Source organism: Podarcis tiliguerta (assembly GCF_965153285.1).
Source record: "Podarcis tiliguerta genome assembly, chromosome: 10".
Classification (NCBI taxonomy): Eukaryota; Metazoa; Chordata; class Lepidosauria; order Squamata; family Lacertidae; genus Podarcis; species Podarcis tiliguerta.
The window spans coordinates 43,136,910-43,160,020 of record NC_139543.1 but is presented as its reverse complement, the minus strand read 5'-3'; the positions used below and the strand labels follow the sequence as shown (position 1 = coordinate 43,160,020).

The 23,111-nt window shown below is 41.8% G+C and overlaps 1 protein-coding gene across 21 annotated transcripts in view; it reads right to left on the bottom strand.

Moving 5' to 3' along the window:
• The window catches only part of TCF20 (transcription factor 20), a 185,340-nt gene that overhangs the window by 2,252 nt on the left and 159,977 nt on the right, over positions 1-23,111 (bottom strand). For 20 of the 21 annotated variants that reach the window (XM_083400248.1, XM_083400252.1, XM_083400258.1 and 17 more), the window contains one exon: positions 21,682-22,956. In XM_083400248.1, coding sequence (XP_083256374.1) covers positions 22,939-22,956 — 18 coding nt within the window. In that variant the 3' untranslated portion in view covers positions 21,682-22,938. Of the gene's footprint in view, positions 1-686; positions 829-2,365; positions 2,554-3,774; positions 3,914-6,026; positions 6,201-6,332; positions 6,494-8,618; positions 8,772-10,495; positions 10,668-21,681; positions 22,957-23,111 lie in introns of those variants that run through there. The other variant, XM_083400254.1, reaches the window with a different exon arrangement.

The following is a 23,111-nucleotide window of genomic DNA, read 5'->3' as shown; positions in this document are numbered from 1 at the left end:
AATGCACAGCGAAAGATGCAGTCAGGAGAGCATTATTTACAAGTTTATTTCTGCGTTGATCAGAACAAAGAAAAACATGACTGCCTGCTTCAATGTCTCCGGCAGAGAGAGATACGAAAACAAAGACACAACATAAACATCCTGTGAAAACAGGAAATACGCAGACTCTGTGACTCAAAGCCTGCTCCCTTTTAAGGTGGAACGGAAATATCCTAACATATACTTGGTGCCTGAGGCAGAGTACCACAAGGACCCCTCCCTAAGAGTAAAAATACAATACAAATAATAAAAGAGCAATTCCTTGCCCTTTCATGATACCCCAAACCAGTTTCCTACGATGACCTAGTCAATTGGCCTATTGGCAGGGCTGGCACTATAAGACATTTGATATCAATCTGCTTTTGCTGCAAAAAAAGAAAAAGAAAAATGGTTTGGGCCTGGAAGAGCTCATGAGGTTTCCAGAAGATTTCCCATCCAGAATGCCTGATGACAATTCTACAAAACCAACCCCAGATCTCTGCAAAGTTTTGGTCTGTGCAGAGCCTAATCTGATTTCTGACGCTGATAAAACTGATCATCCGATCATAATAATGGAACAGGCTGACTTGAACCCATAGAGAATACCCTTTTTCTGGTGAAGGCAGGAAAGTTTGTTCTTCACAAACTCTTCTTCCCTTTCAGTTTACCTGCTGAGAAAGGTATGAAAGCTTCTCGCTTGACAAACTGCCCATTGGCATCCAGAAAGTGCTCTGGCCAAAACTGATGCGGGTTCTCCCACATGGTTTCATCTTTCAGCACGGATGACAGGTTGGTCACGATTGTGGTACCCTGAGAACATCCCCCCAGAAATAAATGTGATTTAGAACAATGGACGAACAAAGCATATTCATTATCTCTTTTTGTTTAGTATCTCTCATTTCTTTTGGACAGAGCAGAACAGAAAATCTGCACCTAGATCCAATCCACCTCAATATATCTCCCGAAATGTTGGACTACCTAGGCTTGGATGCTAACAACTCAATTAGAAATTATTTAAATGTTAAATTATATTAATACATCTTTTTCATCAGAATTTTTCATCTCTTTTCAACACATAAATGTGAGATGAAACACACACACACACAAACCCTAAACAAACAAACAAACATAAAAGTGTACCAATTAATTCCCAAGAGCTAACCAAATCTTAACTTTCAAAAACTGGTTGTCATAACCAAAGACTGCCCATTGTCATGTTTACTTGTGAAACATCAGAATGCGTTGGCCTCCAGATAGATGATGTACTGTGGCTTCCCCAGCTTGTTACTATGGTGGACAGTAAGAATACAATCAGCCATAGTATCATGAAGTGGCTGTTTGAGTTGGGGGTGGTGCCATCATTATATTTAGGCACTAGGCAAAAATTTTCCTCTATAACCAAGTCTTTGGCCTTTAACTAACTGTGGCCTTTTAGGAGTGGGTGGGATGTAATTAATGTATTTTTTTTAATTTCATCCCCTTGTTTTTAAATTTCATCCCCTTGTTTAATGTAGCTATATGCGGGGTTTTCTTTGGTTGTTTGTCTCTTTGGGTTGCCTTGGGTAAGATAAAGTGACTATCAAATTTAAATATATTTATAACCGTGCATTATCCCAAATACCCCCAAAACCATTACAGTCATACCTTGGTTCTCAAATGGAATGTGTTCTGGAAGTCCATTCAACTTCCAAAATTGTTTGAAAACCAAGGCAAGACTTCTGATTGGCTGAAGGCGCTTCCTGCACTCAATCAGAAGCCGCAGAAGCTGCGTCGGACGTTCGGCTTCCAAAAAATGTTCAGAAACCGGAACACTCACTTACATGTTTGCAGCATTCGGGAGCCAAAATGTTCGAGTCACAATTAGAGAACCAAGGCATGACTGTACTGTCATATTAAGTAACCCTATCAAAAAGCTCTTATATGATCATGGACATTCTCCTAAATATTTTCCTAGTCCCAACTATTCTACTAACTTTCAAGCAGATACATGGAATGTTATAAATTGGCTGTCGCTTACAAGTCTGATTTCCAAGGTAAAATCCAACTAGGGTCATACTTTTGTCAGGTCAGAGGCTATTCATAGAATCATAGAATTGTAGAGTTAGAAGGGACCGCAAGGGTCATCTAGTCCAGTGCAGGAATCTCAGCTAAAGCATGCATGACTGATGGCCATCCAACATCTGCTTTAAAATCTCCAATGGAGAAGAGTCCACATTCTCATTAAGCTCCAAAGGCCTGACATTGGGTATATTCAATATTAATTGCAAAAAAGCTTTGTTTTTTGTGATTATCTATTTACATAACTCTTTGCTCTCTTTCACTATATCTTCTCTCTAACCCATCATACCTTTGGGATGAAGAAGCCTTCCACCTCTGTATCACGGTATGCTCTATGGAGTATGCCAGCAGGAACAATATCCCCAAAACGTTGAGTTTCATGGATCACAGCACGAGTGTAAGGCATATTTGCCTGGTCCTCTAATGTGACAGATCTGTTCCTACCAATCACTGCATCAATTTCTTCTTGGACTTTACCTGGAAAATAAGAGAAGGGTGTAACTTGCTGCAACTGACAATGGAAAAACAGAGAGATCTAAACGTTCTTTACACCAAGAAGAATGCATGAGTTGTCTCACTGCAGATTTTTCAACACTGTTTTTCCAGGGATGGAGGGAACATCTAGATCAGCTCCAACACAGTTCTAGAATTGGAATCTACTTTGTACTGTACAGTGTGTGTTCTTTTATTTATATATCAATGCATGTTTATATATGTGTGTTTATTTGGAAATATATTTTATTTGTGAACATTTATTATCCAACCTTTGCTAATTAGAACAAAAGAATTGCAATAATAATGGAGATATAACATTACAAAAATCAATAATTTTAAGATGACCCCCACACAAAATTAATAACACAGGTATTAGTCTATGCCGTTCTGTGTGCCATGTGAAATTTATGTTCACTTTAAATTGTAGAGTTGAGTGAAAGCTGGAGAGATTTGACAGAAGATGGCTTTTGCCCCACACTTTGAAGGCACAGGTCTGCAATTTAAAACACAGTTTCTGAGTGCTTTGTCCCGTCCCCCATCCCCCCCCCCCCCGCTGCTCTCCCTGCGAAAACTCACTTTTTAAATGCTGAATCAAAACAAATGAAAAATTGAGTTTTCTGGTGATTTCTGTTTGCACTGATTCAATGGGGAAAGTGCTGAGGCAAGAAAAGCATGTGGACACAAGGCACAAACCTGTGCCTAGAAACACAGCACAAAAGGAAGTCTGGGTGAGGTTTATAATGCTGCAATATATTCAGTCTCACCAATACTAATCTGATTTCCTCTCTGCTGTTTGAATAGATTCTACTTCCTCCTTTGATGCTTTTCTTTTTTTTCTACTGGTTTATATTGCTATTGTACTTACTGTACTTATTATATTGTTATTGTACTTATCTGTAGTTATTTTATGCTTTTGAATTGCCTTTTAGACCGTTTTATGGTCCAAAGATGGGATATATTCTCCCTCAGCGCCAGAAAACTTTCGCGAAAAGGAAGGATTTACAGTACCTTCTAAAAGCTCATCTTGTCATGCTCTGGTAGGCTTCCTAAGGGAGAGGATTCTATAGAAATAAGGCGATTATGGAGAAAACTCTACTCTGTGCCTTGATCCATCTGACTCAGCAGGTAGAAGCAGGGCTTCCTCCCAAGACCTTCATGCACAGAGAGGTGGTCCCTAAAACAATACTCAGCAGTGGCTCTTACTCTGGATGTCAGGATAGAGGATCATGTAGAGCAGGCCCCAGCGCAAGGTAGTGGTGGTGGTCTCCGTGCCAGCAGAAAAGAGGTCACCAATCATCAGAGGGAGGTTTTGGTAATTGAAACTACTGTTTTCGCCCTTTCTCTGAGGAGACAGTATACAGGTAGAATGTAAGAGACGCTTGCCAGGAATTTCCTGAGGCCTGAAGTACACATTAAACCTTCCATAGAGTTGCTGCCAAAAACACTACTACTAGTTCTCTCCATCTCCTCTGACGCATGTAGGAACACTGCTCATAATGTGGCAGCATCATTTTATACATTTCTCACTCCTACCTAGCCAAATGGTGTGTAGTGTGTAGCAGCAGGTAGGGACTTACAGCACAAAAATTACAGGGGAGAAGGAGAAGACTCTGCACAGGGAGGAGTTGTTTTAAGGAATAGCTGGAGTATTCCACGCAATAGTGCTGTGATATACATGAGTGAGTTTCCCAATGCGACACAGCCATGCCAGCAGAGCTTCCATGCTACAGTTCTGTCCACAAATGTAACATGGCAATATCCAGCTTAATCCTATGGCTTGGCATATTCTAATACAAGACAAACTAACAGGTTGCATTTCATCTCCAATATGTCTAAGTCAAACTCTGGAATATCTAGATCACCTACTGAGATGGAAACCTGGAAAGATGGAAGCCTTGTAGCTGATCAGTTCCCAAGGCTGAGAGATATGTCAATTGGCATATCTATATGTCAATTGCATGGGGTTTCATTTATATGTCAATTGCATGGGGTTTCATTCAGGAAGTAAACAGCCTGGGGAGATTCCTGGATCCACTGTTGTTGCTGGAGTCACACATGGCCTCAGTAGCTTGGAGCAACCTTTACCTGCTTCAGGTGCTATGTCAGCTGTAACTATTCCTGGGCAGAGATAGCTTGGCCATGGGGGCCCAGGTACTGGTAGCTTCTAGACTGGATTACTGCAGTGCACTTTATGAAAGGCAGCACATAAGGGGGATCCCAAAACTTCATCTGCTGCCAGGGATTCTTTAGCTGTGATTCCTGCATTGCAGGGGATTGGACCAGATGATCTTTGGGGCCCCTTCAAATTCAACAGCTCTATTCAACAGCAGTCACGAAATTAAAAGACGCCTGCTCCTTGGGAGAAAGGCAATGGCAAACCTAGACAGCATCTTAAAAAGCAGAGACATCACCTTGCCAACAAAGGTCCGTATAATTAAAGCCATGGTTTTCCCAGTAGTGATGTATGGAAGTGAGAGCTGGACCATCAAGAAGGCTGATCGCCGAAGAATTGATGCTTTTGAATTATGGTGCTGGAGGAGACTCTTGAGAGTCCCATGGACGGCAAGAAGATCAAACGTATCCATTCTTAAGGAAATCAGCCCTGAGTGCTCACTGGAAGGACAGATCGTGAAGTTGAGGCTCCAATAGTTTGGCCACCTTATGAGAAGAGGAGACTCCCTGGAAAAGACCCTGATGTTGGGAAAGATGGAGGGCACAAGGAGAAGGGGATGACACGAGATGGTTGGACAGTGTTCTCGAAGCTACCAGCATGAGTCTGACCAAACTGTGGGAGGCAGTGGAAGACAGAAGTGCCTGGTGTGCTCTGGTCCATGGGGTCACGAAGAGTCGGACACAACTAAATGACTAAACAACAAATTATTATTATTTCCTTTAGAAAATAAAAATATTTATTAAAAAAAACCCCCACCCAATTCTATGAATGCTGCAGCTAGATTGCTAAGTAGTGCAACCTACCGTAAGCATATAAACATGCTTGTTAAAACAATGGTACTATCTGCCTTGGCTGCCTACCTGTTACTGGGTCATGTTGAAGGTTCTGTTATTGGTAAATAAAGCCATAAACACATTGATACCTGATTACTTGAGAGATCGCCTTTGACCTTATCGACCTGCTCAGTCACTGAGGTCACCTGAAGAGGCCTTCCTGGTGGTGCCACATGCTTCTGAGGTCTACTCCACCATCACTAGGAGCAGGGCATCTAGCATGGTGGCACTCACTTCCTCCTTATGTTAGATGTCTACCAATGAATTGCAAATTTTGCATAAATTGTTTACAATTCTTCCCAGAATGGCAATCTCAGCCATGAACGGGGTTTTTTTTGTCAAAGCAGTTTTTGAAATGGTATTATGTTTTGTTTTATTGGGTTATATATTCTGTACGCCTCTTTGATTCCCCCCCCCCCTAAAAATGTAGTAAATGAAATGCACCTCACCTTCTCAACTTCTTCCAAAAATGCCTCAGTGATGTCTCGCTTGGAGGAGGGATCCCAAGTTTCTTTGTGTTCATTCACAAGCTCACCTAAATAGTCCATTAATTTCTTTTGATGACAAAAGGCTTTCTGCATCAATCCAGGGATGTGTGTCAAAAAGGGCAGTGAATTAAGAGCCTGATGCCAAAATAAAATAAAATAATAATAATAATAATAATAATAATAATAATAATAGTAAATACTAATCAGACCCAGGATCTAACAGTCACATAAGCATGATGACCCTGCCCCCAAAACAACTTATCTTACCTGTGGCAGAAGTCCAGCTTCTTCCTTCATGGACAGTTCAAGGTAATGAAGTAAACTCTGGAATTTCTTATCCTCGTAGTCAAAACGATTGCCGAAAGTGAGGAAGCAGATCACATTGCTAATTGCATTGTTTATGAGATAGTGAGGATCAAATGATTGACCTGAAAAGGACAGAATAGCCCAAAAATGATATTAGGACACATCCAACTGGTATAGCTCAGATGGTAGAGCATGAGACTCTCAATCTTAGGGTTGCTGGTTCGAGCCCCATGTTGGGCAAAATATTCGTACCTTGCAGTGGGTTGGACTAGATGACCCTTATGGTCCCTTCCAATGACAAATTCAATAATTCTATCTTCCACAACCCATACTCATCAATTCTTTTAGCATGTATTGAACAATCCCTCCTAAATCCACAGAAATTCCTAAGAGAGAAGTCATCCAAAAGCCTATCTAGCATACATAGTCTTAATATTTTTCTCTCAGATGGGCGTAACCAGGGGGGGCAGTAGGGGCAGCTGCCCCCCCCCAAATCAATACAAACCAATACAAATTTGAGGTTCTGCCCCCTCCTAACAAAAATCATGGCTACGCCCATGCTCAGACTCCTCACAGTTTGATCAGTTTCATAAATAAGCACCCTATTGCCCCAAATATAAGCCGCACTTTTAAAATTGAAGGGGGGAAACACCCAAATATAAGCCCCTTCCTCGCTGCTCCTGGCTGCATACTGGGGGGGGGGGGGGCTGCGATGAGTTGCTGGCGGCCTTTTCCCTTCTTTGCTCTCTCACTCCCTGGCCTTGAGGGAGAAGACGGGGGACTACGCACGGGGTGGGTGCCGCTTTGCCCCGCTCCTGGCGCTGTTTGGCCCACAAACCTGGCTGCATACCGTAAGGTTGCAGATATAAGCAGCACTTTAAATTTTCACGGTTGGAAGGGGGGGGGAGTGCAGCTTATATTCGGGCCAATATGGTAAGTTTAAAAATGCAAGTTCTGAGGAGGCTGAGCTGATGACTGAACAAAGGTTCCGAGTGTCTCTAAAAAGCAGCTGAGGCATTGTGTAAGTAGAAAAATTCACTTATTACAGCCTAAATTATTGCTGGTCATCAACTACTTGAACTGCCATTTATTAACAGCCATTCTGCTAGGCTTCACTCAGGGGGTGGGACAGAAGGGCTGCTCCATTGGTTGGCTGAGAAACCTGCTACTATTTGTTTCCCCTGCTTTTTGATCAAATGGTTTAACTTTAAGAATTGGTGTTAAGTTGTGGGTGAACATATCAGAAGACACAGCGATTTCTCCAAAGCAGCTCTTTATTTGCAAGCTGGAACAGAACTGAACTGAAGGGCTCAGTCAGCCTGCTTATATAGAGCACCAGAACCTCGTTACTGTAACAGCTTTCTAAAATATCCAATCACTGAATGTCACTTTCAATCCTTCATTTGCATAACTATCTACAGTATCCATCCAATCACTGAACGTCACTTTCGATCCTTCATTTGCATAACTATCTACAGTATCCCCCGCTGGCCCAGGGTGAGAACTTCAGTACATAACACCTGGTGTCTGAGTTTGCATGTTTTTTTCTTTCCTCAAGATCCCCTTTTCCACTTGGGCTCTGTCTATCAGATTATAAGCCTGCAGACAGTTGCTGTCTTGTTTCCTTATCTTTTAACATTCTAATTTTCTAAACTTTTGTAATGCCTAGAAAATGTTAGCTGCTTTTTAAATGATAAATAATAAAAATAGCTCAGTGGTTGTTGTTTTTCGGGTGGTAAAGCAGATGCAGAAATGTCAACTGAACTTAAGATTCAAAGAATGAGAAACTGAGAGAAACTGATATTGACAGATTCACCCACCCTCAGTCTTAATCAGCCTGATTCTTAATCTGAACTCTTGCCGTGGGTGCCTACTACATCCCTATGTCGGTAGATAATTTATTTATGAAAAGTCAACCAATTGCACAAATTTTCTTTCTGGAAAGAAAATCTTATAGAAGTAAGAGAAACACACACCACTGTCCTACACTCAGATGTACAGTATTATTCTTTCTTAAAGTATATTACTTGGGTCATCAGAAGAAGCAAGACTTTGTCAGTATGCCAGAACTGGAGGAAGGACTGATCCTGATCCCAGGAAGATGAAAGTAGTGAGGGAGGAAATAGTCACGGTATAGGAAATGCCCCACCCATTTTTATGATGGAGATAACCATCTGCCTACATCTTCCACTTGCTTTTTAAAGGTATCGCCCTTCGCCCTTCCCAGTTTTCCTAGTTTTAACACACCTTCCTTAGAACTAAACACTGAGCACAAATGTTCAGCTTCCTCAACCACCAGCTGCTCCAGAGATTTCTTTCCCATTCCAAAGTCTCTCAGTATGGAGAGGGTAAATCTCCTCTGATCCTTCCAGGCTTGGCTGTACTGTGCCATCACCAGTCCTGAAAAAAGTGAAGAGGGGAAAAAAGTGTGTTTTGCTTGTACATTATATTCTAAAGACCTTTCTGGATGACTGTAGGTCACCAACAAATTTCATGGCAGGGCCACCGTGAGAAATGGACTGCCAGCTCCCTGACACCCACAAAACAGCTCCTACGATCTCTTGCCTCTTCATTAGCAGCTGTGAGAACCTTGGCTCTGCGGCCTTCAGCTGCTAAGCCCTGTTTTTTATTCGCCATCTTATGTACAGTTAAAACCACCAATAAGAAGTTGGATTTGGAGTCCATCTTCAGCCTAATAAGCCATATTGCTTCTGATGGGGCTAACCAAACAGCAAGGCCTCAGCTTGAACTGCTTATTAATATAAAATATATGAATGGTGTATAATAATTGTATACCACCCTTCATCATAATATCTCAGGGCAGTTCACAGAATACATAATAAAAACAAGTAAATAATTAAAAGAAAACAGCAAAACAATAACCCTCACTTCTTGCAGACACATTTAAAAGGCTGTAGAATATTAATCAGCCCAAGGCCTGGTTGAAAAGGAACGTTTTTGCCTGGTGTCTAACAATATATATTGAAGGTGTCAAATGCACCTCCCTGGAGAGAGGATTTCACAAATGGGGAGCCACTACAGAGAAGGCCTGTTCCCCTGTTGCCACCCTCCAAATCTCATGTGGAAGAGGCACATGAAGAAGGGCCTCAGATTATGAACACAGAGTTTGGGACGGTTCTTGAGGTATATAGATATAAGCAAATACTTAATCCCATAATATTGGCATTGATAAGATAAATCACCACGAAGAAGGAACCTAAGTAGCTCTGATATCTGCTTATACCAGTTATGCCATAGTTTTATGGCAAAGAACACTTTGACCTGAACTATATGAATATATACTCTGGCCATGACCTCATTTTTTTCCTTTTCAATATCTTTTTTAATTTCAAAATTATGTGTGTTATATGTACAAGCATTTCAGCAGATCATAATAACAATATTTTTAAATGATTTTATTTAAAATTATAAAAATATACAGTTGTACAACAGAAAAGTACCTAAAGGGACTTAAAAGTATACAATTTTTTTATCATTAAATACACAATTTAACTACACAGGGCCCCTTCCCTTCCTGCCTCACAAGCATGTGGGGCCATTCCGCCTGGCTTTGGCAAAGGGTGGATCAGGAAGGAGAGAGTTAGAAGCACAGAGAACTCCCTCCCTCTGAAGCCCAAATCACTATAAACTGATTGCCAGTTTCACTGAGAAGTAGGGAATTTGAAGAGGTCCTCCAACACGGATAGTTTTGTCATACAGGGCAGATGTATATAAGAAGTCCCTGCTTGGAACAGATCTGTAATCTATTACACAGATGTGTGTTCTGGCATGGATAGAAGGTCTCCTGTGGAACCTGGACAACTGCTGATTGGGGAGCTTCAAGGATCCTGTATCTCTGTCCTCACAGTTTTTAGGTCTCTTCTAATAGGAGTCCGGGGTCATGACAGCCCCTTTCAAAAGCTTGATTTATGCACTGAAATGGGCATAAGTAGATTCTGAACAGGTCTCTAGGGAAAATGCTGAATACCCCACAGCCTCCAAGTGCAACATTGCATTAAGAGAACGGGACTTGGTGTCACATTTGCAATGCAAGTGTGACAAGCAGTGGCTGGGGACTCCCAACCCCTTTCATCTTCTCCAGGAACTTGGGGCTCCAGACATACCTTGATTGAGTTCTCCATATCCCAGGTGTTTGTAGATAGGAAAGAAGGGGCGATCAGCAAAATCTTCTGATTTATGGACTAAAGCTTCTTTCACAGCCTTGTAACCATTCAGCACCACCACATTTGTCCAGAAGTTCTGCAGGCTATAAATATTCCCATATTTCTTACTTAGCTATAAAGACAAGAAATGGGGGAAATTTTAAGATTTCTTACCCATCCTACTCTGTCAAGTCCCAGGGCCAGTTACAGCATAATAAAAAATATATAAATAGAGAAAAAGTTAGCACTGCAAAAGCAAGCCAAACCATGCCAGTGAAAACAGAGCAGTACACATTTGGCAGAAGAGGTGGGACTGATAAAACAAAATACCTCAACTATCAAAGGTGAGAACAAAGGGATACATCTTCAGCATAGGGACAAAGCTTTGCAAATGATGCACCTCAGTGGGGCTGCCACAGAAAAAGCCCACTACTAGGCTGCCATTCCCGGCTCCTGTGGGTGGCAGAACTACCAAGTGAGACCCCTCTGCTGATCTTAACATTGCATGCTGCATTTTGGACCAGCTGACGTTTTCAAAATGTCTTCAAGGGCAACCCCATGCAAGGTGCAGTGCAGTAGACCAATCTAGAGGTGAACAGTTGTAGCATATATAATTAAGGACTAAACTGATAAAACCCAGTCTGCGAGAATGTATTCTGCCCAATGTTCCAGAATCCCTAGAGCAGAATTGCTTGCAGCGATATTGCTCAATTACATATGTGGATAAGGAAAACTGCTATTGGAGCCAGATAAAAGGCCTATCAAGGAAAACAGTGTTTACCCACAAATAAAGAAAAAAGTTACTGTTGATATTTTGGAGAGGATGGAATTTAAACCTTGGTACTCTGCTAAAATAAACACCAGCAACTGTTTCATAACATCCAGCAGAGCAAACTAATCCTGTATCACAAATAAAGCTATAATTCAATTAAGCTTCCAGTAACAGACCCATTCCATGGACGACCACAGGAAGCACAGAAGCATCTTGCCCATGCCCAGCACAGCCTCACGCATTCCTCCAAGCGACCAAGACACAAGGCAGCCACAATAACCTCACATCAATAATTTCACTCATTAGAACCACAGTCAAGCTTTTACCCTGGATCATAACACTTATTTGTTATCTTACTATCATCATAGGATTCATTCATTCATTTTAGGATTCAGGTTAAGATTTGGTAGTCAGAATGCAAGAGGGAAAATTTAGCAGGGGATCAAATACTTCCCACCCTCACTGTAAGAGAAAATTTTATGAAGATGCACCACAGATGGTATTATGTCTCCAGATGGGTTGGCAAAAATGAATATATCGGGTAGCAATAAATGTTGGAGGTGTAATAGAATGATTGGTACCTTATATCATATGTGGTGGTCCTGCCCTGAAATTAATAAATTTTGGAATATGATACATGAGGAAATAAAAAAGTTGATAAAAATATAATACAACAAGAGAGCAGAATCATATTTATTAGGAATCTTGAATGGAGACATTCCGAAAGACAAAATTAATACTTTCCTGTATGCAACAACAGCAGCGAGAATGCTGGTAGCCAGTCATTGGAAAGGAAACTACATCCCAACCAAAGAGGAATGGGTGAACAAACTATGCAAATATTTGGAATTAGCAAAGTTAACTGATTTAATAAGACAAAAACCAAAAAGTATATTTCAGAAACAATGGAAATGTTTAAATGACTAGTTATGTAGACAAGGATAAAATACAAGGTTTTGGCTGTGTCTAGAGTAGCCTTGTGAGAGACCCAGAGAATTTAGTGATTTGATCATTTATGTGGGACTCTATGGGAGAAAAATATGGAATAATAGAGATAATTTTATTTAAAATGCTTATAGGAAGTGCAGTGAAAGCGGTGGAAGTCAACCAGTGACATTTGTTTATTATTTACTTATTGAAATATATGTAGAATAAATTTGTAGAATATGTAGAATAAATTTGTAGAATATAAATTTGTAGAAATATATGTAGAATAAACTCTTCCCATTCTTTTCTTTTCTTTTCCTAACTTTCCTTTTCTTTTCTCACACTTATTCTGTTTCTCTTTCTTTTCTTTTTTCTTCTTTCTATGTCTTTTTTCCTTTTCCTTTCTTCTTCTTCTTCTATTTATTTAATTATTGAAAAATTTGTGTACATGTGTGTATTTGTAATGTTTTGTTTTGACTTTGTAATAATTATGTTAGAATAATAAAGCATTTAAAAAGAGAGAGAGTATGTGACTAGAATGCAAATCAATGTGTGCCACAAAAAAACACACCAAAAAACCCCCAAAAAGCCTTTCATTTCACTTCCACAAATGACTCATTCGCACTTTCCTTTGTTCAGCATTTCTAGGCACAAGTCCAGGCTTTCCAGGTCCAGATCCAACTTCTTTCTTTCTTTCTTTCTTCTCTAATTCAGTGGCAATGATTGAGTTTTCCAGTGAACAGTGAGGGGCTAAAAAAACAAATTTTGATATGCACCAGGAAAGCACCAACCTGCGCCTAGAAAATGAGTGGCAAAAGTCAGTGCTTTTTTCTGGGGGTACTCAAGGGAACGCAGTAATAGCACCATTTCCCCCCAAGTGTTAAAAGTGTGGCACTTACAGTAACAACTTCATGGTGAGTGCCAACACCTTTTTTCTTTTTCTTTTTTTAAAAAACCACTGGCAAAAGATAAATGGGGATGACCCCAAAGAGTTAACAAACCAATAAGAATCTTTCCTTGCAGGCATTTGCATTTTCAAATCTTAAAAGCATTATTTTGCAATCTTAATAAGTCTCCAGAATGAAATGTTGCAACCACTGAATGCTCTCTTCTGCCCTCAAGCAGCTTAACTGAAGATTCTAGTTTTGTTCACCAAGGCTCCAGGCAATAATGAGATTTGAAATATGCATTCTGGGTAGATTATCCCCTGCAAATGCAGGATCACAAAAATTACCATTAATGGAAATTATTGTTGCTCCTCTTTCAGCCCTCAAATTCCACAGAATACAGTAAACCTGCAACTTGCACACATTTCACTTGTGTGCATTCAGCCTTACACATGCAATTTTTTTTTTAAAGGGGTGGAAATTGGGTGGGGTTCCAGGAAAAATGACTTTAGCAATCCCACCCACCACTGAACCCAATGGCTTTTGACGATCCCTGATTTTTGGCTTTATTTCAAGAACATAACCCTCACGTAAATTGCCAGCTTACTGCATGCCTAGTTATGGAAGGCGTACTTGCAGTAGCAGGGCCAGATTAAACCCAAGTTACCAGGGCTTAAAGCCCACTGAAATCCATAAAACAAGTAAGTCCGAACTTACTTAGGGTTCAGTCATAAGCTAGATCCGCTAGGATGAGTAAACCCAGCCCACACAGCTCCCGTGCAGTGCCAGAAAATGGTGCAAGCATCAGCGGTCATGTGTGTGCTGATTGTGCACAAATGAGGTCACCTCTACTAAAAAGAAAAAATCTCAATCAGGAGTTCTTACGAGTTCAGGAGTTCTTTGATGTGCCACATTTTATGGGCTCTAGAGCAGTTATGGAAAGCAAAATGTGTTTCCAAGCCTAATTGAAGCATGTTTGTGGTCACCTTCCTTTCTCATACTGCTAGGGTGTGGTCCCAGATAGTAGTGTGAAAGGGGTGCAGATGGGAAACAATGCTATTTTCCCCCCCTGCTGTCCACGCACCGCACTGCCTGCATTTCCCCATGGACCTTTGCTCTTCCTGCCCAACCCTACTGCAGACAGAGGCCAGGGTGGTGCATGATCTCCACAAGGCCCAAGTAGCCTTGCAGCACTCTAAAAAAAAGTGCCTGCAACTTTGCTTTGCCACTTTCCAGGTTTGGTACAGCAAATGAAACCTGAGGGGGTGGGTAATACTGCCCAGACATGCCCTTTATTAACACTGGGCAGTTCCCATAAAGAAAAGTGCTTGGGTGTGTAGAGGCTTGCTTTGCTTCTGTTTCCCAGCCCCCAGGAGGCACTTACCTGGGTAAAAGAAACATGAGGGTTGTGGAAGTCAATCTGCAATATGGTGCCAATGAAGGGCAGGGAGACTGGCCCTGGAGGGTAGCGGCTCCAGCGTTTCCGACGCTTCATGTAATCAAAGGCCAAGATGAAAATAACAAGACAAATCCCCAACAGCATGGGATTGTTCCATACAGCTGTGAAGAGGGACAGCAATGACAGCAAGAGATCCATGATTTTGTTCTTCTCTGGATAAATCCCCTTCTGCTTTCCTTCGCCTTCCTCTCTCCTCTGTCAGCCCCTTTCTGATTATTTTTCAACTTGTACGTGTTGTTCTAGCTGCTGTCCCTCCCTATCCACATAGTTGTGCTCTCTTCCAAGAAAAAAAGCTCGCTGCTCAAGTTTCGCAACAACTAATCTATCACAGCAACAAATGAAAATCTTGTGGGAGTTGCATCGGAGAATAGCCCCGCCTGCAGGCAACAAGCCTGCCTTCTTGCGGTCAGTAAACAATACTTGTCCTTGCATGTTAACTAGAAAGTGTCCATAAATAACTTTAGAGATTGCCCACATGCATTTTTCTTTTTTAAAAAATGAACAATAAACTGCTTTAAAATGTTCAGACAGTTCCATCCAGCATGTTTCTCCCTCTGCAGTTCTGGGTGCTGAACGACAGTCACAGTTCCCCTTGCCTGGGGATCACCAATAACATATTGATCAATTGTTCAGAATGAATACCCCCCTTTCTTTCTGTGGACGTATCTAGACAGTTCAAAAATCTGTTCCTACCTTATTTCAGCTGCACAAAGAAAGCAACTATAGAGTTGTCTTTGCCCATACATTCATTTACACTTGTCCAGCTATAATATCTGATCTAGCCAGGTTTCCATGTTTTCAAAGCGCTTCAAAAGTTCAGATAGTAGAAAAGGAAGCATTAGCCTCCCCATAAAAGTGACCAGCAGTGATGCAAAACAGATTAATGTACAGTTCGTATGACTGCTGTTGGTGCCTAATGAAGATTGTCCATGATGAATAGCACATTCAAGCACTACTGAATGATTTAATATATATACAGTACTAGCCATATATGTGTTAATAAAGTATTCAGTTACATTGGTTAGACCAGAAACTGTGACCTGTTCTAGTCCCTTTCACAGGACAGACTTTCAAATACAGTGGTACCTGGGGTTACATAAATGTCAGGTTACATATGCTTCAGGTTACATATGCTTCAGGTTACATACACTTCAGGTTGCAGACTCCGCTAACCCAGAAATAGTGCTTCAGGTTAAGAACTTTGCTTCAGGATGAGAACAGAAATTGTGCTCCGGCAGCGTGGCAGCAGCAGGAGGCCCCATTAGCTAAAGTGGTGCTTCAGGTTAAGAACAGTTTCAGGTTAAGAACGGACCTCCAGAATGAATTAAGTACTAAACCCGAGGTACCACTGTATTGACTTCAGGAGGTAACATAATATCCACTGGAGCTGGTGGAAGAATACCCGGCTTCAGTTTTCTCCTCTTTTTGAAGGCTGGATGATATGAAGAAACATTTAGGCAGCACAGAGCAGACATGCATGAGATGTGAAACTGATTAATCTGAAGAAGTTACTATATCTATATTTATATAGAAATATAATAAAACAACAACAAACTTCAGAATTTGCCAAAAATAAATAAATGCAAATTAAATCTAGGAAGTTTCTGATGTCTTGTATATCTTTAATTATTGCGCTCTCTCTCTCTCTTTTTATTGTATTTTGATACAGGAAGAATGCAATAAAACCAAACAGGAGGCAGGTTCCCAAAATGCCTCTTTATCACTGGCTTCAGACTAGTAAGCATTCTGCTCCTGTGGTCAGAGAAGAAATCTCAAAATATGCAAAATAATAATAATAATTGTTGTTATTATTTTATTTATATCCTGCCCATCTGGCTGGGTTTTCCATGCCCCTCTGGGCAGCTTACAGCATATATAAAAACATAATAAATCTAGCTGTATGAAGTACTGATCAGAGCGAAATATTTAACAAAGCAATCATAAGCAACATTTGCACAGTTTGTGGGAACAAGAAAATTTCAAAACACACACCGAATAGTCAGTGCATGCCCTCTAGTGTTACTCTCGGGTTTGACACGATTTACAGGGAATAGTGTTCTCACCAGGTTTATTCCCCTCTCTCCCATCTCCCATGTAGATTTTTCGAAACATGGAGTAATAGGAACACATTTAAAGATAGAAGGGTGGGGGAATACCTTGTGGAGAAAGATTTGAAGATGTGGATAAACCAAGGAAGAATGCTGGGAGCAAAAACAATGAGATGGGGTGGGAACCTCCTGTCTGTGCCAAGGCTGCCCCTCCCAGTCCATTCAAGGCAGGATTACCATTGATGCAACAGGTTCGTGCCTGCAAGGAGGCCCAGAATGTGAACTTTCATTAAGAAACATTAACTAAATCTCTAGTGTTCCTGGAATGAAAGTTAGACACTATGGCTGTATTTTGGGGCGGTCTGGGCTACCTTTGCTGTCTCTTCTAGGTTGAACCCACCTCAGTAAACACAATTGGATGGCAGAACTGGCCACTCTTTTTCCTTCTAAGTTGAGGACAGAACTTCTCTGTGTGTAAAAAGGTAAAGGTAAAGGGACCCCTGACCATTAGGTCCAGTCGTGACCAACTCTGGGGTTGCGGCGCTCATCTCGCTTTATTGGCCGAGGGAGCCGGCATACAGCTTCCGGGTCATGTGGCCAGCATGACTAAGTCGCTTCTGGCGAACCAGAGCGGTGCACGGAAATGGCGTTTACCTTCCTGCTGGTTCGGTACCTATTTATCTACTTGCACAGAGTCTCTCTGTGTGGTGGATAGGTGTTTGCTCCAAAAGACTTTTGCAAAGTTGGGAGCAGGTTACAGCAAGCCAGCCTTTCTGTTCTGTTGCTGTCAGCCAATGGGGAGGTGGTGGTGTTGAATTCTTTCTTTAAATGTTAAGGTTCATCATTGTTTCACCCGATGTGTATATCTTTAAGGGGCCAGAGCAAGGGCCAGAGCAAAATAACGAGATCCAGCTTTACAGCTGTGAAACATAGCAGGTGCTGCTGAGTTGCATTGATTAAGCTGTGTCAGGAATTGGGTGTAGTATACAGTGGCGTAGCGTGGGTTGTCAGCACCCGGGGCAAGGCAAGTAATTTGCACCCCCTAACCCGTGGATTTTAGCAGGGGGCAGAGAGCTGCGAGTGCGAGCACGTCCCCCCCCCAGATGTTGCGCCCGGTGCGGCCGGCCCCCCCTGCACCCCCCACGCTATGCCACTGGTAGTATATAAGGAGCAGCATCTAGCTCTGCCATTACCCTGGGGGATGGCTCGGTGGTTGGGTCTGGTTTGTTAATGTATTTAGTGTAAAAGGAGTTTTTGTTTTTCTTATTAAAACCTTGTTTAAGTTATTTTTTAGTCCCTTTTTAATGCATGGTCTCCCCAGCAAGCTCTCTGCAGCGCTACCATACTGCAAAAAGCCAACAGGTGGATCACTGCTCTAATCCTGTGTTTGCTCCTCTTGCTAAAGCTGCAATCTCAACCTAATTTACATGGAAGTAAGCGCCCCACCCCCACCCCAACTCAGCTGGAGTTAGTGCTAAGTAAGCATGGCAAGGATCCCACTGCAAAGGGCTGACATGCCCAGTTAAGACGTCCCCTTCTGCAAGGTTATTTGCTCATGGAGGCATTTTGAGGAGGGTGTCGTTTATGATCTCCTGTAGTCCCACCAGGACTCCACAGGGTCTTTCAGAAACTGAAAGGGGGGAGGGAGTTGTGGCTGCTCTCCTCTCCTTTAGGCTTGTTTGCCCACGAGAAACATTGGGAAGTTGAGAGGAGGAGGAGGAGGATCATTATTCTAGCTGGCTTTTGCTCCCTTTGCTAAAGTTGCAATCCTAATCCCATTTACCTGGGAGGAAATCCCATTATAGAAGAGTATGGTTGGCATCAGTCTTCTGTACAAAACAATCCATAAACCATGATTACCTCAAAAGGTAAGCCCCAAATAGATTATACTGGGTTTTTCTTTTATGTTCACATTCTGGATTGTTTACTCAGCAAAAATTTCTGGTGAGTTCAATGGAAATTACCCCCTAGTAAATATATATGGGAATGCAGCCTGTGTCTCCCAAAATTCTGAAGAACACCCTCAATTAATTTTGTAACCAAATTATCTGCAGCAGATGGGACTCTTTCACAATCAAATTTCTGGCCAAGCATTTTGCTACACTCCCCACCTGTTCAGCATTCTCATAACTTCTCAAATCAAGTTTACAACTGAGTATAAACCTAATCTGTCCCATGAGGTCACACCTGTTTGCTCATTTTATTCTACCACCATCTTATTCACCCTCCTGAGTATCGTTGCTGCAATAAAGGCAGCGGCATGCATTTTTTCAATTTTTATTCCACTGTTCTGTGGAGAAGTTCAAGGTCCCACACAAGCTTTTCAACAACTTTGAGGATAAGGTTAGACAAAGACCGTTTTCAAGTCAGGTGGTAGGCAGGGACACCCGTTTCCTCTCCCCCCTTCTTTCTGTTTTATTCTATCATACACACAGGAACCCCACCCCATTTTACACACACACATGCACCCATCTCCTCCCCACTCCCCCATCAAGCACTCCCTGCCTTTTCTTCCCACTCCTTCCAAATTGTTATTCGTTCTTGTGGTCTGTTTGCAGCCTTCCAAGCATCTGCCCAGGGCTGGCTCAACCATGAGGCAAGGTGAGGAAACCGCCTCAGGCGGCATGGTCCACTGGGGCAGCAGTTCCTGATGTTGATCCCCCCCCCCCATGTAGATCTTTCCTGGCTTGGAGGGGCAGGCCATTTTGGGATCTTCATCAGGTACTAAAATGTACTGGGCCTGCCCTGCACCTGCCATTGCTTCCCTGCACCACCTAGCTTGCACTCCCACAAGATGAGTACCCAGCAATGAGAGTGATGGGGAAGCAGGCAGGCAGATGCACAAGCTCAGAAGCTCAACCCTGAAGCAAAGCAACGAGAGCACCTGTCCAAAGTCGTCTCCCATCTCGTTGAGAACAGAATACTTTTGGTCTCATCTAGCAGGACTATTATGGTCTTACAGGCTACACACAGAGGTCCACAGAACTCTAGAGGCAGAAGAGTGGAGGTTTGCACTTGAGACTAGGGACACTTCAGGTGTTTGCAGACTCTGTATTTTGCAGTTGGGTTTCAGTGGCATACCAGTAAATTCAGATTGCACAATCATAGTGGATTTGGAATGCTAAAGGAAGAAATGTGCAGCCTGCTCTTGGGAGGATAAAAGAATCGTAGTCAGTCCTACCTGCAAAGTGTAACAGATCAAAGATGCAGGAAGCTTTATCTCATGGAAGGTACTAATGCAACGCAAATACACCCGGCAATTAGAAGACAGATGGACAAGAACAACTGAAGTGTAACCTTTTTCTGCCATATTGAGTTTTCTGCCATTTGTCAAGAGCTGAGTGAAGCTGTTCCTTTCATGGTGCATATGCTTTACCACCAATCACATTCTTCTATATCTTGTGGATATTTTCCAGTTTCAGGATGCGAATTATAGTGTGGTTTATCCTAGGAATCCTTGAAGACTTGCTTAAGTGTAAGATTGGAGTCATCTCTGAGGTGGTTTCTGAATACAGAATCATTTATAAGAGGAGGGGCTTGTTGAACCTTGGGCATGACAGATTTAACTACAGTGCTACCTCAGGTTAAGTACTTAATTTGTTCGAGGTCTCTGGAAGCAGCAGTGGGGTGGTGTCACTCTGTACTCTGCCCTCCTTGCCACAATCCCTGTGTGCCTGCCTATGTATATGCAGTACAGTGGTACCTCGGGTTAAGTACTTAATGCGTTCTGGAGGTCCGTTCTTAACCTGAAACTGTTCTTAACCTGAAGCACCACTTTAGCTAACGGGGCCTCCCGCTGCTGCCACCCCGCCGGAGCACGATTTCTGCTCTCATCCTGAAGCAAAGTTCTTAACCCGAGGTACTATTTCTGGGTTAGCGGAGTGTGTAACCTGAAGCGTATGTAACCTGAAGCGTATGTAACCAAAGATACTACTGTATGCTGCACTACGCTTGGTATCGTTTACAAAGGTTTTCTGTTGAGAACTTGGCTCAGGATTACTACGCTATGATTTCAGACATTCTATCTTCATTCCCCAGCATCAGAAAATCCCAGCTGGCAGAACAGCAATAGCATTGTGGGAATTCCAGTGTATGAATGGTAAACACATTAACAGTTCATATTGGATAAACAAATGTAATAGTGAATGGGTTGGCTTTACCTACCTCACAGCAGTAGTGCCAGAGCAGGAACTGCAAATTACCCAGGCAGCAATGAATGGTAGTGAACTTTCTTAGATTAAGGGGCATCATGGTAGGAGTAAGTGTTGGGAGTCTAAACAGTATGTAGAATACCACTTGCAAAAGTCACCACTGAAAATGGAGCCACAGATGCTGTAACTCAGTGATGGCCAAACTTGGCCCTCCAGCTGTTTTGGGAGTACAATTCTCATCATCCCTGACCACTGGTCCTGTCAGCTAGGGATGATGGGAGTTGTAGTCCCAAAACAGCTGGAGGGCCAAGTTTGGCCATCACTGCCGTAACTAGAACAAGGACCAATAATATGGTAGTAAATAGGTGCTGGAATTGGTGAGAAGAAGCAAAGGGAGCAGATGCAGTAGTGGTGATAATCAGGATACAGAGGAAGATTTTTCTTGTAGACTCCGAATTGATAAGTTTTCATTGTGGAATCTAAGTGCAGAGCTCACTTGAGCACCTATAACAATTGCAAATATCCCAGTGGTCAGCAACAGGATGTCCTCTAAGCTAAACAGCATGTCTCAGAGGAATCAGATGGCATTTGTGAGCTCATGTACCTTTAATATCAACCCCAATGGACTATCCAAAGACTGATGAAATGAGTAATTCCAGGGCTGTGAATGTTGTAAAAATACAGGAACAATGTTGGTAGCGGCTTCTGCTAGATAAAACACCCTCAGAAAGCTTGCTGTATATGAGTGTGAATAGTTTCTCTGGACCATTCAAGGTGGCTATGGAGACATACTTATCTTAAATCTAAGAGAGCTAAGTTGGTGTGCAAATGACCCAAACAGCAATCACAGAAAAAATTGCAACTGATAGGAAGAGCAAAATACATTACATTCCACAGAAGAAACAAGGTTAAAATGAAGTTTATTAGGTTTTTTTGTGGGGTTTTTTTGTTTTGTTTTAGTTTTTTATATAAAACTGTTTGTGAAACAGCTATTTTATTCCCATGGCAGAGTGACCACTGAAAGATGCACTAACCCCTTCTTAAGGCCTTAACAAGAGAAAAAGTTTTGTTTTTTAAAAAACTCAAATGTTTAAAAATTACACAATGTACAAACAAACTAAAATTAACCATGTGGTGTAGGCTGCTAAATAGACATTCTCCCTTCCTTCCTTTGGGAAACAAAAGACAGAGAAGAGAAGGGTTAATTGGATTTTCCTGGTCAGCTTAACACACACTGATTATGTCAACATTCAGACTTCCTGTTGAATGCCCCTTTCTAGCAGGCAAGCCAACATCCTCCTCCAGACTACCCCCCAAAAAGGCAGCAGCTCCTTGGAATGATTTGGGAGTATTTGTCAATGCCAAGAATGGCGCAAATCCCCCACCTTTTGGTACAGAGTAACGTATAATAAGGTCAGAATATCTGTATATGAAGCTAATAGAAGCCACTCTTATTTCACAAGTCACATGACATAGGAGTCTTCTGGTGCTTCCTTTCTTAATAAAAATAAATAGCGTTTCTTAAAAAGAAAAAAAAATCCCCTTTTCACACATACACAAATACAAACATCCCATTCCCTGCAACCATTCATTCCCACCTCCCACCCCTACGGACAATTTCACCAACATACAGGGGGGAAATTCATATTCTTTAAAACCTGGGTTATCTGTTGTGGAAGTTGGGAGTAAAGAGACAAGTTTGATTAAGCAAGCTCATAACTCCTTTTGAAACAAGTTGAGTTCCATTTGCAAAGGCCTTGTTTGAATTTTACTTATACTTGTTCATAAGCAACTTGGAACATATACGGGTCCTAAAAATTCAATTTAATGCATAAAAAGGGATAGCGCACCTTTCATTTAAAACAAGTCTATCAAGACTAAAAATAGATCTTTATATATATAATCTATATATATATTTTATCCCTCCCTCTTTAATTCCCCCACTTTCTTTTCTTTTCCCTCCCCATCCCATAGTCACTATGGAGATTGTGTCCATGAAAACAGCTGGTTCAGACTCCTTGATCATATTCTGTGATGTTGTCGGTCAAGTGTGATGAGAGAGTTGATGAAGGAAGTGCTGGCATTGGCAGGCACATCAAGAGAGGGGCATGACTGCACAGTGGGAAAGAATCCATCCAATCATGAATGTCCACCGCTTTCTTATCTCAACAGCTTAACCTGTAACAGGAGAAAAGCACTGCCATTAGAAAAATGTGCATGTGCGAAACATTTTTTATTGGCAAAATTTAAGTCCATAGCCCAAGGAAATGTTGTAGCAGCAATACTTCCAAGAACTTGGTAGAACTGTTTATGAAAGTGTAGCATTTCTAATT